The following is a 14,813-nucleotide window of genomic DNA, read 5'->3' as shown; positions in this document are numbered from 1 at the left end:
ATGAATGAATACGTCTTCAAGGAAGTTTTTTTGTTCCGTACTATAATATATGATTATCTAGTACATTCCCAAAGAATGAGCCAGATAAAGAAATATTAGGGTCAATCTTATTATTTATCAATACCATTAATCACTTTTGGCCATTTTACTGAATTCAACAGTATTATACAATAACGTCCATTCATGTTAATTCCTCACTTAACAAACAAAATAATCTTGTGGTATAAATCAAAAATAGGTGCACAACTTTATCAAATAATTGTAGCAGACCATGATACGATTATATATATAAACACACACCCACAAATATCCACTGTAAACAGCCCCAACTGCAAATTAGAATCAGAAGGAAGTTGATGCTGATAGGGTGAAGAATACTATAATTATAGATTTAGTGTCACTGGATCAATACAGTCAGCCAAAAAGCATGTTTATTTCTTCCAATTGCATTTCCTGTTCAATAGTCTTTTACAGTTGTCATTATTCAAGCTTCAGTATATTCGAGTACATTTTCAATCACATTTCATACAATTACAGGAAGAAAGTGTGAGGCCAACACATTGTCCTCTAGGAAAGTCATCATGTGATTAGTTTGGCCTGGTATATGATTTCGACCTTATCCTCAATTCGACAAGCCGGTTGCAGTGCAAGTTGTACACAGAGATCTGTGCAGCCATGTTCCTGGGTCTGTCCTTCCTAGACAGCAGTTTCTTGCTCTGCCTCTTCCATGATGTCCTTGTTCCAGCTCCAGCTGCCGCCTCTAGACACCGGGCTTACTTCTGTTTCTTCTGCACGGCGACGTCCATCAGTGCCTTTTTGAGGCGGCTCGCCCTCTGGGCCAGGGTGCTGAGGGTGCTGGTGCGGCCCAGCCGCTCGGCTGCCTCCTGGCCGCCCAGCTGCAGCCGGATGATGGCGTAGGCCGTGAGCTGGGCCGCCTTGCGGATCGGCCGAGTCTCCGACAGCTTCTCCACCAGCTGCGCGTTGTTGACCAGTGTCAGCAGCAACCTTCGCAGGACCATGGCCGACACCGCCCGCTCAATGAATCACCCACTGCCCGCCCGCCTGGTCTGGGAGACCATAGAGACCCGCTCGGTGGCTCCGTCTGCAGCAGCTCCCGTCACACACTGATGGGTGGAGCCCAGCGGATCCGCTTTCAAATCTATTCCTGTCTGTTTACAACAACGACTACACATGATAATGATTTACACACGTCTGTTTCAGAAAGAACTGCAGATGCTGGAAAAAAATCTAAGGTAAACAATAAAGCTGGAGAAACTCAGCAGGTGAGGCAGCATCTATGGAGAGAAGGAATAGGCGACGTTTCGGGTCGAGACCCTTCTCTCCATAGATGCTGCCTCACCCGCTGAGTTTCTCCAGCTTTTGTTGTCTATACACGTCTGTGATTGTTTTTAAAGAACCACATCACCCTGGCCACACACTCATTAAACACTACAACCTCCAAATGAGCTCTGAACCAAAGATACTAGAGGAGCGCTCCTCTATAATCCTTGCTCCGAACTACATAGAACTACATAGACTACTATTGCACTATGATTGTTTTTTTTATATTTGGGTGTGTGCATATAGAAGAAAACAATGTTCAATACCCACATACACACACTCATATGCGTGTATATATATATTCATATATATATATATATATATATACACGTGTGTATATATACATATATATATACACACACGTACATATATATATATATATATATATATAGACTGCAGTGTGTGTACGTACATATATATTATATATGTGTGTGTGTGTACATGTATATATATATGTGTATATATATGTGTGTGTGTATGTGCACACACTCAGTTTCTTCTCTCATTTATTATATTGTTTACTGTGTGCTATGTTTACATGTTGTGCTGCTGCAGGTAATGATTCCATTGTTCTACCTGGGACATATAACAACAAAACACTCTTGAACAAAGATATTAGAGGAGCTCCTCTAGTATCTTTGCTCTTGAAGGCAAAGATGCTATAGCGGTGCCCGGGCAGATAAGCACCCGGAACGGCAAGTTGGGGCTCGGTGATCAGCCGGACATCTTTGGCGGGGGATCGGCTTCCTGCAGCGCGGATTGGCCGCTCCGTCTTCGCCAGGAGCAAAGATATCAGTATATTTGGCCAGAAGTTTGTGTTTTCCTTGGTGGCCGCGTGGTTTCGTTCCTTCCTTTCCTTTCCTCCCAGCCGGGATGATGGCGGCGTTGCTGAACGCGCTCAACAGCGACTCTCACGTGGAGCTGAGCCAGTACCGGGACCAGCACTTTCGGGTAACGAGTCCTCGGCATTTGATTTCCCGCTCCCCGGCCCTGGACCTTCCCCATCCCGGCCACCGAACAACGGCGGAGCTCAGCAAGAGTTCCCATCCAGAGTACCACGGATCTCTGGAGTTTTCCACCCTAGAGAGTCGTAGCGGCTGAATCGTTGAGTGTAGAGTGTAGGGAGGAACTGCAGATGCCGGTTAACACCGAATATTGACACCAAATGCTAGAGTGACCCGGCGGGCCAGGCAGCATCTCTGGAGAGAGAAGGACCAAAGATGCTACCTGTCCCGCTGAGTTACTCCAGTATTTTGTGTCAACCTACATTTTTTTATTCACTTTTTTTTTCAAGGTGTTACATGGCGTTATAAATTGGTGAATATTATATTTCTGGGGGTACATTTGAGCATCCCTGGTCCATTTCTCAAGAGCGTGGAACATACATTATTTGTCAAGTCCAGGGGCCACAATCTTAGAATAAAGGGGAGGTCATTTAAGACTGAGGTGAGAAAAAACTTTTTCACCCAGAGAGTTGTGAATTTATGGAATTCCCTGCCACAGAGGGCAGTGGAGGCCAAGTCACTTGATGGATTTAAGAGAGAGTTAGATAGAGCTCTAGGGGCTAGAGGAGTCAAGGGATATGGGGAGAAGGAAGGCACGGGTTATTGATAGGGGACGATCAGCCATGATCACAATGAGTGGCGGTGCTGGCTCGAAGGGCAGAATGGCCTCCTTCTGCACCTATTTTCTATGTTTCTAAGTCAATTGGGAATGAGTCTTAGAGTTAGACAGCATGGAAACAGGCCCTTTAGCCCAAGAGTCAAGTGTGTTTTATTGTCATATGTCCTGAAACAGAACAATTAAGTTCTTACTCATCCATGCTGACCAAGATTTTATAGATATGTGAAAAGAAAGAGATTAGTTAAAACAAATGTAGGTCCCTTGCAGTCAGAAACAGGTGAGTTGATCATGGGGAACCAGGATATGGCGGACCAATTGAATAACTACTTTGGTTCCGTCTTCACTAAGGAAGACATAAATGATCTGCCGGAAATAGCAGGGGCCCGCGGGTCAAAGGAGGTGGAGGAATTGAGTGAAATCATGGTTAGTCAGGAAGTGGTGTTGGGTAAATTGAATGGATTAAAGGCCGATAAATCCCCAGGGCCAGATAGGCTGCATCCCAGAGTACTTAAGGAAGTAGCTCCAGAAATAGTGGATGCATTAATAATAATCTTTCAAAACTCTTTAGATTCTGGAGTAGTTCCAGAGGATTGGCGGGTAACAAACGTAACCCCACTTTTTAAGAAGGGAGGGAGAGAGAAAACAGGGAATTACAGACCAGTTAGCCTAACATCGGTAGTGGGGAAACTGCTAGAGTCAGTTATTAAAGATGGGATAGCAGCACATTTGGAAAGTGGTGAAATCATTGGACAAAGTCAGCATGGATTTACGAAAGGTAAATCATGTCTGACGAATCTTATAGAATTTTTCGGGGATGTAACTAGTAGCGTGGATAGGGGAGAACCAGTGGATGTGGTGTATCTGGACTTCCAGAAGGCTTTTGACAAGGTCCCACATAAGAGATTAGTATACAAACTTAAAGCACATGGCATTGGGGGTTCAGTATTGATGTGGATAGAGAACTGGCTGGTAAACAGGAAGCAAAGAGTAGGAGTAAACGGGTCCTTTTCACAATGGCAGGCAGTGACTAGTGGGGTACCGCAAGGCTCAGTACTGGGACCCCAGCTATTTACAATATATATTAATGATCTGGATGAGGGAATTGAAGGCAATATCTCCAAGTTTGCGGATGACACTAAGCTGGGGGGCAGTGTTAGGTGTGAGGAGGATGCTAGGAGACTGCAAATGTTTGGCAGATGCAGTTTAATGTGGATAAATGTGAGGTTATCCATTTTGGTGGCAAAAACAGGAAAGCAGATTATTATCTAAACGGTGGCCGATGGGAAAGGGGGAGATGCAGCGAGACCTGGGTGTCATGGTACACCAGTCATTGAAGGTAGGCATGCAGGTGCAGCAGGCAGTAAAGAAAGCGAATGGTATGTTGGCTTTCATAGCAAGAGGATTTGAGTATAGGAGCAGGGAGGTTCTACTGCAGTTGTACAGGGTCTTGGTGAGACCACACCTGGAGTATTGCGTGCAGTTTTGGTCTCCAAATCTGAGGAAGGACATTATTGCCATAGAGGGAGTGCAGAGAAGGTTCACCAGACTGATCCTGGGATGTCAGGACTGTCTTATGAAGAAAAGACTGGATAGACTTGGTTTATACTCTCTAGAATTTAGGAGATTGAGAGGGGATCTTATAGAAACTTACAAAATTCTTAAGGGTTTGGACACGCTAGATGCAGGAAGATTGTTCCCGATGTTGGGAAAGTCCAGGACAAGGGGTCACAGCTAAAGGATAAGGGGGAAATCCTTTAAAACCGAGATGAGAACTTTTTTCATTAAGAGTGGTGAATCTCTGGAACTCTCTGCCACAGAGGGTAGTTGAGGCCAGTTCATTGGCTATATTTAAGAGGGAGTTAGATGTGGCCCTTGTGGCCAAGGGGATCAGAGGGTATGGAGAGAAGGCAGGTACGGGATACTGAGTTGGATGATGCCATGATCAAAAATGGCGGTGCAGGCTGAAGGGCCGAATGGCCTACCTGCACCTAATTTTATGTGATCTATGTTTCTAAGATGCCCAATCTAAGCTAGTCCCATTTGCTTGAGTTTGGCCTAAATTCCTCTAAACCTTTCCTCTCCATGTACCGAACATTTGTGCTTGGTTCGCCAAGGTCTACTGGATCTCCCGGATGCTAAACATTTTAATTTCCCTTCCCATTTGAACCTCTATCCTGGGTCACCTCCATTGTCAAAATGAGGCCACACGCAAACTGAATGTACACCACTTCACATTGGCTAGCTTACAACGTAGCGGTATGAACATTGAAATCTCCAATTTTAGGTAGCTGCAAACACCCCCACACCTGCTCTTACTTTCCCATCTTTCCCCCTCCACTCGTGTCTCACCCGGACACACATTTCATTCCAACCTCCCCTTCAATATTCCTTACTAGAGCGTCACAATTTGCAACTCTTCAATCCCTTTGTCTCATATCCTGTTTTTTAATCTCTGGCCTTTATCCAACCATCTGTCGACCACAAACATCCTCGCATGTATTAACTGATTACCTGCTACGCCCATCCTCTCTTCCAGCTTCCTCCTCTTCCCTACCTAGCCCCAAATCAGTCCAATCGATCCCAACCTGAAACATTACCTTGTCATGTTCTCCAGAGATGCTGTCTGACCCTCTGAGTTACTTCAGCAATTTGTTTTTTTTGTAAACCAGTATCTGCACCTCTTTGTTTCTACATGTACATGTAACCCACAAGTGTCTTTTAACTGCTGTTATAGTGCCTGCCTCAAGTACCACCTCTGGCATCCACCCTCTGAATAAAAATATGACAATCATTGCCTGATGAACCAGATGTCTGACCATTAGAATTTCCAAATGGCTGGATAACGGATTGAGTTTTACTGTATTTAAGGGCTATAGGGAAATAAGTAGGAAAATGGACTGAGAGTGATGATTAATTGGGTCAGACGTGTTCTTATTGATTGGGGAAGCAGGCTCATGAGCTGATTAGTCTACTGAAGTTCATATTTCTAAAGTAAATTAAATCTGAATGTTGAAAAATCTGAAATAAATGCTGGAAGCACTCAACAGGTTAAGGTGGTATCTGTAAAAACAGTTAAACTGAAACTTCATTAAACTCCGAATGAGAGTGAAAACAAGTTGCGTTTTGGTAGTTTTTAATGAGGGATGAGTAGAACAATTAATATCTCTGAGCGTGATCAAAGAAGTTGTGACAGTCAGAATACATTTTCTTTTTTATGTGATGTGTTGCTAATACCAGGACTTGGGCATAATCAGCAGGCTGGACTATATTAATAAATTGAGAATGTTTTGAACTAATTATATCTGACAAATTATATTCTTATTAACTGACTGGCCAGTGGGTATTGTCCAATCAATTTCCTGGAGAGCATGTAACAGATCTGAAAGTATTTTGTGAGCTGTGGATATTTGTTATAAGATCTGTGGGTTTTCTCTGATTCTAGATAATTCAAGATTTATTCATCGTTAACATCCTCTCTCAAGATTCAAGGCAATTAAGAATATATAATCAATGCTGATTAGGGCAGTGATTTGGGCATGTCATGAATAAACAAAAAAGATTGGTCAAAACATTTATTATTGGGATTTGCTGGACCAGGAAGGAAAGGGAGTGTGGTCGAGTGGGGCTGCTCTTGTTAGTGCAGGTACAGGTTTATTGAGTCAAAGGGCACCCCTCAATAATGAAAACATTATGATTTTATTTTTCTTCTTTTTATGTCTGAATTTGTGGTTTCACGTGCCACTCCAGAGACTGGAGTACAGGAATACATGGTGACAGATCAGTGTAATATTGAAGGAGTGTCACACTATTAGAGGTACTTAATTTTGGATGAGATGTTGAACTAAGCCCATGCTGCCCCTTTGGGAGTTGTACAATATGTCATGTATTAGTTTGAAGAGCAACTTGGATCTCTTCGGTGATCAGGCCGATGTTATTTTTCAGATCAATGTCACTGAAACAGATTTATTTGCTCATTATCACATTGTTGCTTGTTGGGGTTTATTACGTGCAGGTCTCTGAATACTGCAGTATGTATACATTTGTATCTTTAACATTCACTTGAATCTTATTTTAATACTGAAAAATCTGTCTCTAACATTGCACTTCCTCAGTACAGACTGAGGTGATAGTTTGCATTATATGCTACAGTCCTTGATATTTATGTTGAACAGATAATATTGGCTACCATTAGTTACATTTCTGGTGTTCTTTCGAACATGTTTTTGCCCACACATTTGAAAACTGGCCAGAAATGCAGGGGAAATCTAAAGTCCAACAACTGACTTGGACCAACCATTTGTAAGTGTAGAACATTCTATTTCAGGAGGGCACTTGGTAGTCTAGAAGTGACCAGCTTTCATTTTGGCAACTGGCACACTTATTGCAGAGATTTGCCCTGGGATTTTATGATCTGAAATTTGTTTCCATGCTATTAGCATCTTGTGGGAGGGCAAATTGTGAGTTTATTTCCCTGGTAGTGATCTTGTTTATTTAGATCAATTGTGCAAATTAATTTTTGTTCCATGTGTCCTGACTTAAATTTTGTTTCTTTGTTCTTAAGGGAAGCCGATATGAGCAAGACAAACTGTTGAGATATAGCTGTACTCTCTATGTTGGGAATCTATCATTTTACACAACTGAAGAACAGATCTATGAACTCTTCTCAAAAAGTGGAGATGTCAAAAGAATCATCATGGGCCTGGATAAAATCAAGAAAACGTCATGTGGATTCTGTTTTGTGGAGTATCTTTTTGCGTGTGACACAGATAATGTTTGATCGTCTTTGAAACAACCACTATAAAAAGAACAAGAGTTTTTACATAGGCATTGATTGAATTGAACATGTAAGAGTGTTGGTTCTGGTTCAAGTGGTATTGGGTTAAAAACTGGAAAACACCTATTCATTTTCTCCAGAGATGCTGCCTATCCCGCAGTTACTCCAGCATTTTGTGACTATCTTTTGTAATATTAGCGCTTTGTTCAAAAAGGGAATTATTATATTCCCGCATTAAAATTATTTTGTACAAAAGGAACAGTTCATCCAAAACATGATAAATTAATTGCTATTGTTACTGTAACTTAATGCACAAGTTGTTTGAGAGATGATTTATCCTTAATGAATTACTTAGATTTTACACACGTGCAGACTCTGAACATTGCATGAGGTTTATTAACGGAACACGTTTGGATGACCGCATTATCAGGACAGATTGGGACACCGGGTTCAAAGACGGCAGGCAGTTTGGCCGAGGAAAATCTGGTGGTCAGGTATGTGGTTTGTATTTGATACTTGATGGTTTTGAGAAATGACACTGAAGTTAAAACTTAAGGATTCAAGTACAGACACTGTGCTGAAGTAACTCAACGGGTCAGGCAGCATCTTTGGAGAACATGGAATGGCTACTTTCCAGGCCAGAACTGTCCTTCAGACTAATTGGGGGGGGGGGGGGGGGGGGGGGGGGGGGGGTAGAAGCTGGACAAAGCCTGACAAGTGATCGGTGGATATAGGTAAGGAGAGTTTTGATTGGTAGGTGGATGTACAAAGGCTGGAGATGAAAGAGAAAAGGTCATGAAATAGGGATAGGAGAGGTGTGAAAATTGAAGCCAGAGGAAGAAATGTAGGTGAAATTAGGAATGGGTGAATGGAGACGGGATTGTGGGAGAAATGGGTGTGCATCCAGGTGGGACACAAGGGGGTGGGGGGGAAGGGTTAGTTACCTTAAATTGGAGAATTCAACTTCATGCATCTTCTATCCTTATCTCATCACCATTATCTTTTCATATCTTTTCACCTGTAAATCAAACCCCCTCTCATATGTATCACTTGCCAGACTTTGTCCTTCCTCCACCTCTTCCAGCTTTCTCCCCACTACAGCAATCAGTCTGAAGGGCCTTGACCTGAAAAGTTGTCTATCCGTGTTGTTCAGAGATGTTGCCTGATCCGCTGAGTTAATCCAGCAGTCTTTTTTTGTAAATCATCACCTACAGTTCCTTGGTACACAAAAATGCTGGAGAAACTCAGCGGGTGCAGCAGCATCTATGGAGCGAAGGAAATAGACAACGTTGCCTATTTCCTTCGCTCCATAGATGCTGCTGCACCCGCTGAGTTTCTCCAGCATTTTTGTGTACCTTCGATTTTCCAGCATCTGCAGTTCCTTCTTAAACATTTACAGTTCCTTGTCTGCAGGATTCAACCATAGTCTTTTAGTAATAGTGAATCAAAAATGTGATTATAATTGTTTATAATATAACTTCAATAAATGCAGTTATAGATTCATCATGAAAAGATGCTGAAAATCCAAAAGTTAAAATTTGTCATGATATTGTGAGATGCCAACGTTTGTCCTTGTCCCAGGCCAAACCAAAACTTTGCTTTTATAGACTGGTCATCGTATCAAAAAAAAATCAGGTTCCTGAAAATGAATATCAATGCAAACCTAGTGCTTGGAATATTCAACAGGTCAGGCAGCATGTGCATAGGAAGAGAGATCTGATCGGAAGTATCTGCCTCTCCAAATCCAAAATTATACCTTTTGCACCAGTCTCCTGTGACTAATTTGCTTCTTTAAAAAGCAAAGCAGTGGTTGTTATTGGTCCTATCTTATCCTGGATTGTACATCAGTTTTGTGCAGATGCAGATTTGTAATGTATTTTACTGTTGCTGACAATTTTTGCTGTGGGCAGCATTGAATTTTCGACCATGGCGGTAAAGCACTAGGCAAATATTGCAGTGTCTGCCTGGTTAAGGCATTAGAGCAGATTTGTAAATATTCTAACTTGATTTGACATGAACTAGTACACTAAATGTCTTAAGTGGCAAAGAAGGCAAGGAAGAATTAATAAATTATACTGTTGATAATCAATGTACAACATTATATACTTCATTTATTTCCATGCAGGTACGTGATGAATACAGAACAGATTATGATGCAGGCAGAGGTGGGTTTGGAAAACTAGTCCAGATGCAAAGAGTTCCAGAGCCAAGACAGAAATTCTAGAGTTTACAGCAGCTTTACCTGTACATTTTGAGATAATGAAGCTACTGTCTTCATGGAAGCCTACGCATTCAATGACTTGCCTTTTGTTCATTTTCTTAGACGTTCAATTTCCTCAGTGAAATCAGCTTAGTTTTAATTCCTAAATTGTAATGTTTAAATCGATCCAAATAAAATGTTAAACTGATGACCGTGCAAATTTGTGAAATCTTAACGCTAGATATCTGTGAAGATTTAGCTTTTTGTCATTACATGCAAACATTCTGGAGAGTTACAAGTTTCCACCCTTGTACCCAGTGCACCTTGGTTTTAGTGCTGAGAGGAGTGTTCAGAAGTATAAATAGAGCCAGGATGTTTAGGCGTTAAAAAACTCTGAAATAGGCAAAAAGGCATAATAAAATCACAAAAAATCAAGAAAAAGGCATTTGTTGACAAAAAAGGCATGTATTTCCACCACCAAAATATGGTTAAAAATTATAATATAAAGGTATTCTACATTAAATTACCAAAGTTCCCTGGTTGCACATAATTACTAGCATTTGTTTCAAATTATCTGGTGTTAAACTATGCCGTCTGTCAAACAGAATATGCTTCAGTTGTGAAAAACATCTTTCTACCTCAGCTGAGGTCACTGGTACATACCTGAAACAAGCAACCAACTCTATATTTATGTCGATATCTTGTACATTACAACTACCTTTGAGAACTTTAGCTATGTTTTGTATTTCTTCAAGATCTTTGTTAGCTAAAATCACTCTCACATTTTCCTTGTATATCATTACCTACATCGCCAGGAATTTAACGGATATCATCAGTTACTTTGTTGAAAACCTGCAAGTTATTCACTAATGTTTCGCCACGTTTCTCAAGGGAAGTGATAGCTTGTGCGAAGTTTGCAAAATTGGAAGCAACAAACACAAGATCGCGGTGGAGGAACTTTTTCGGCATGATTTCACTGACGATCCTGACTGCAGCAGATTCTTCTTCTTCAAAAACAGTTGACGATTTATTTTATCTTTTCAAAATTTGCAGCATAGTAGAGTACAGCAGCGAACCATGTTTCCCACCTAGTCAAAACGGGCTATGGAGGTAGCGTAATCTCGGGTGCCATTTCCTTGAACTGCACACGTGAAGAACTGCACACGAGATAAAACTTTAAGAGCACGAGCAGCTTTTTTCATATACGGAGCTGCATCAGTCACAAAACAGAAGAACATTCTCATGTTTTATACCTTCTGACAAAAGTACAGCAAGTAGGTATGTTACAAAACCTACCTGAATCGTCATTGGGAATCTGCCCTCAGCCATGGCCGCGATTTTGGCGCTGTTTGGAGGGGGCGGGTTTAAAACGCGATTTTTACTAGGCTGTACTAATCGCACATGTTCAGCCTAGTAAATCATTAACGAAAAATCGCTGCAAGACCCGGTCGCAAAAGGTATTATTAGTTTTATAGGCCTCGATAATATAGTTCTAATAGTTTTAAAATTACTGTTTCATTCCGCAACCTCTCGCAGCCCCAGGGTTTTATAAAGCAAACAATTAAAGGTATGTACCTTATTTTTACATTAAATGGGGCATATATATAACCCTGAATATCAAGTTATCTATAGCGAGTAGCTCATTTTGGGCTTTTTATATCCCGCAGTATTTTTCTCGGCATTTGAGGGCACTAATCCAGCGCTATGTCAACGTTCTAAACCGGCGCGTTCCACATGAACCCACTAGAAAGCCGATTTAAATGGGCATTTATTTACAGCAATTGAACACTAAATTCCTTCCATTTGGCCTATAAATTAATGTAAATTAGATATAAAAATCATGTTATATTGTGAATTATTTGTGAATAATCTTTGGACATTTAGGCTATTTAAAAATGTTAATCTTTCCTTAAGAAATGGGCTTTTGACTATCCAAGATCACAGCTTTTTTGTAATGTCCATTGAAAATCAATAGGGAACAAGATGCTAATTTCCGAGTATGAAAATGGTCATAACTTTTTTAATACTTGAGATATGAAAGTGAATTTGGTGTCAAATTAAACTTATTGTTATGCTTTATCTGATGGGATAAATTGCAGACTTGATTTTTTAAATCTCAAAATTTTGTAACATTGCTACAGCAAGTGAAGATGTAAACAACTGAGCAATAGTTAAGCTGTTTGACTTCTCCAATACTTCCGATGTCAACAAATACTCCTTTGATGGTTGACCTGCCTCCAGTGTACCGATGACCACATTGGCAACATATCTCCCCACAGTATTGGTTATCGCATCTATTGAGATCCATATTTTGTTGCATGCAACTTCATCCCTAATTTTCTGCACAACAATATTGAAGTTGCTGTCAACATATTTTTTTCGTAATGATGACTTGCTTGGTATATGTTCCTCTGTGTATTTCTCTAAAAAAACTTGAGAGATTTGTTTTCCAATTTCCACAGTGGAATTCCAGCATTAATGAATGCCTTGCACAGATCATTCGAAAACTCAGATTTGCGACTGGAGCCAGCAGTAAATGTAGTGAGGAGACAAGCTTGGGTATTTTGCTTGTGTAGTCCCAACAGTATCAACATTGACCTCTAATTTTAGATAGCCCTTATGTTCTCCCTCACCCTTCCCAGCTCTCCTAGTCTTACCGTCTCCGCCTCTTCCTTTCTTTTTTCCACCCCCTACCCCCCACATCAGTCTGAAGAAGGGTCTCAACCCGAAACGTCGCCTACTCCTTCTCTCCATGGATGCTGGCCTCACCCACTGAGTTGATCCAGCATTTTTTGTCTACCTTTGATTTTTCCAGCATCTGCAGTTCTTTTTTAAATAGATCTTAGAGAAGACTGAACCAGCGGCACGAGCGAATGAACTACCGACGGTGGTGCCCCGGTTTTGCCCTGGTGGTGGAAATTTTCTTGTTAGTTATACTATGTTAACACGTTAATAATAACATTAATATTAACCTGTTTACATAGAAAACGTCATTGTAATCATGGTACAATTAGAGAAAATGGCACAACCTTTTAGCTAAACGGCAAATAAAAGGCCGATTTAGGCACTCGTTCGTGAAAAAGGCATTATCTTGGTGAAATCATCAGAAAAGACACATGGCATTTATGGCAAAATCCTGGCTCTAATTATAACTTTTGCAGTTTCAATTATTTTAACCAGTATAACAACATTTACACAAATTATAACAATTTTTGGATTAATTTACTGGAGAACAATGGTTACAAGCAAGTGAGTTTAGTTTAGATACAGCATGGAAACAGGCCCTTCGTCCCACTGGGTCTGTGGCGACCAACGATCACCTGTACACTAATTCGAGGCCATTTTTATACATTTTGGTTTCATCATGTAGAAACTGCAACAGTGTTTATACATAGTCCCCCCATATCAGGGCACCATATTGTTTGAGACACAGCAATGTCATGTAAATGAAAGTAGTCATGTTTAGTATTTTGTTGCATATCCTGTGCATGCAATGACTGCTTGAAGTCTGCGATTCATGGACATCACCAGTTGCTGTAGGCTGTGGGCCGAGGAGCTTTAGTGTTTCGTGACGCAAGTTACAGAACGACATGAAATTTTCACATATTGTGTAGAAAAAGTATATAAATCACGCCTGAAACTCGTCATGAACAAGACTTGCACATTTTGAAAGATGGCGGCGGTGGCTTAACAGCTGCAGCCCACCTGCAGTCCGTCTTTTTTTTCTTTCTTTTTGTTCCTTTGTCATGTTTTAGTTAATTTTGTTTTATTAAGATGTGTATGTGTGTGGGTGGGGTGGGAGAAACATGTTTTGGTCTCTCCCTTCGGGGGATGTGACTTTTTTTCTGTTGCATTTACCGTCTCTGTCTGCGCCGAGGCCTAATGGCGGAGCTGGCGGCCTCGGAGCTGTGGCAGCGGAGACCCGAATCGGCCCCGGATCTGTGGCGGCGGCAACGGAGACCCGACTCGGCCCCGAAGCTGTGGCAGAGACCCGACTCGGCCCCGGAGCCGTGGTGGCGGCAGCAGCAGCGGAGACCCGACTCGGCCTCGACCCTGGTACAGACCCTGGCACCAGGGAGGCAGCACACTGGAGTCTCGACTGTTGCCGCAGAATCTCGTCCGCACCTCTGACTATCGAGTCGCCCACCACTATGGCTCTGCCTGATGTCATTGTTCCCTGTTAAGCCACTGCACCATGGTTGGAGTCCCTGGTTGCTACTCAAACATGACATGTCGTCAGCCCCGACAGCTCCCAAGAGGGTGTACCTGTTTCCAATAGGTACAGCCACCGGGGGCTCCTGCACTCCATGCTTCTCTTTCTCATTGTCACCCACCTTTGCTCTTCTTGTATCCTCGGTATGACAATTAGTTGTTTCCAAACAGTTTTATTGTATAAGTAGTAGAAACAAAGAACTGCAGATACTGGTTAATACACAAAAGGCCACAAAGTGCTGGAGTAAATCAGCAAATCAGGCACAACAACTCTGGAAAAGATGGAAAGGTGACATTTCAGGTCGCAACGCTTCTTCAGACTATAGAACTGGCCTGAAATCCAGGCGAGTTGACATCCCCAATCTGTTGGGGGCCTGGGGAGAGGACTGGTCTATTTGGATAGGGTGTTAAAGAAGGGTTTTGGTAAATTGGCCTTCATCAGTCAGGGTATTCAATATACAAGTTGGGACATTACGTTACAGTTGTACAAGACATTGGTGAGGCCACATTTGGAGTACTCTGTTCAATTTTGGTCACCTTGCTATAAGAAGGATGATATTAACCTGGTAAGAGTGCAGAGAAGATTGATGAGCAAATTGTCAGGATTTGAGGGGCTGAGCTATAGGGAAAGGTTGGACAGGCTTGGAATTTATTATGGAGTGC

At 41.7% G+C, this 14,813-nt stretch overlaps 2 protein-coding genes across 2 annotated transcripts; one reads left to right on the top strand and one right to left on the bottom strand.

The window, feature by feature from the left end:
• Positions 1-409: 409 nt before the first annotated feature.
• Positions 410-1,156, bottom strand: ncbp2as2 (NCBP2 antisense 2 (head to head)). Its single transcript, XM_055645572.1, has one exon. It carries the CDS (start codon positions 1,017-1,019, stop codon positions 774-776), a length of 246 nt encoding a protein of 81 aa, XP_055501547.1. The 5' UTR covers positions 1,020-1,156; the 3' UTR covers positions 410-773.
• Positions 1,157-2,076: 920 nt separating this feature from the next.
• On the top strand, positions 2,077-10,146 carry ncbp2 (nuclear cap binding protein subunit 2). The gene is made up of 4 exons (XM_055645570.1): positions 2,077-2,292; positions 7,526-7,707; positions 8,094-8,232; positions 9,864-10,146. Exons 1-4 carry the CDS (start codon positions 2,215-2,217, stop codon positions 9,960-9,962), a joined length of 498 nt encoding a protein of 165 aa, XP_055501545.1. The 5' UTR covers positions 2,077-2,214; the 3' UTR covers positions 9,963-10,146.
• Positions 10,147-14,813: the final 4,667 nt, after the last annotated feature.

Source organism: Leucoraja erinacea, chromosome 14 (assembly GCF_028641065.1).
Source record: "Leucoraja erinacea ecotype New England chromosome 14, Leri_hhj_1, whole genome shotgun sequence".
Lineage (NCBI taxonomy): Eukaryota > Metazoa > Chordata > Chondrichthyes > Rajiformes > Rajidae > Leucoraja > Leucoraja erinaceus.
The sequence above is the reverse complement of the archived record's forward strand: the minus strand, read 5'-3'. Positions and strand labels throughout refer to the sequence as shown.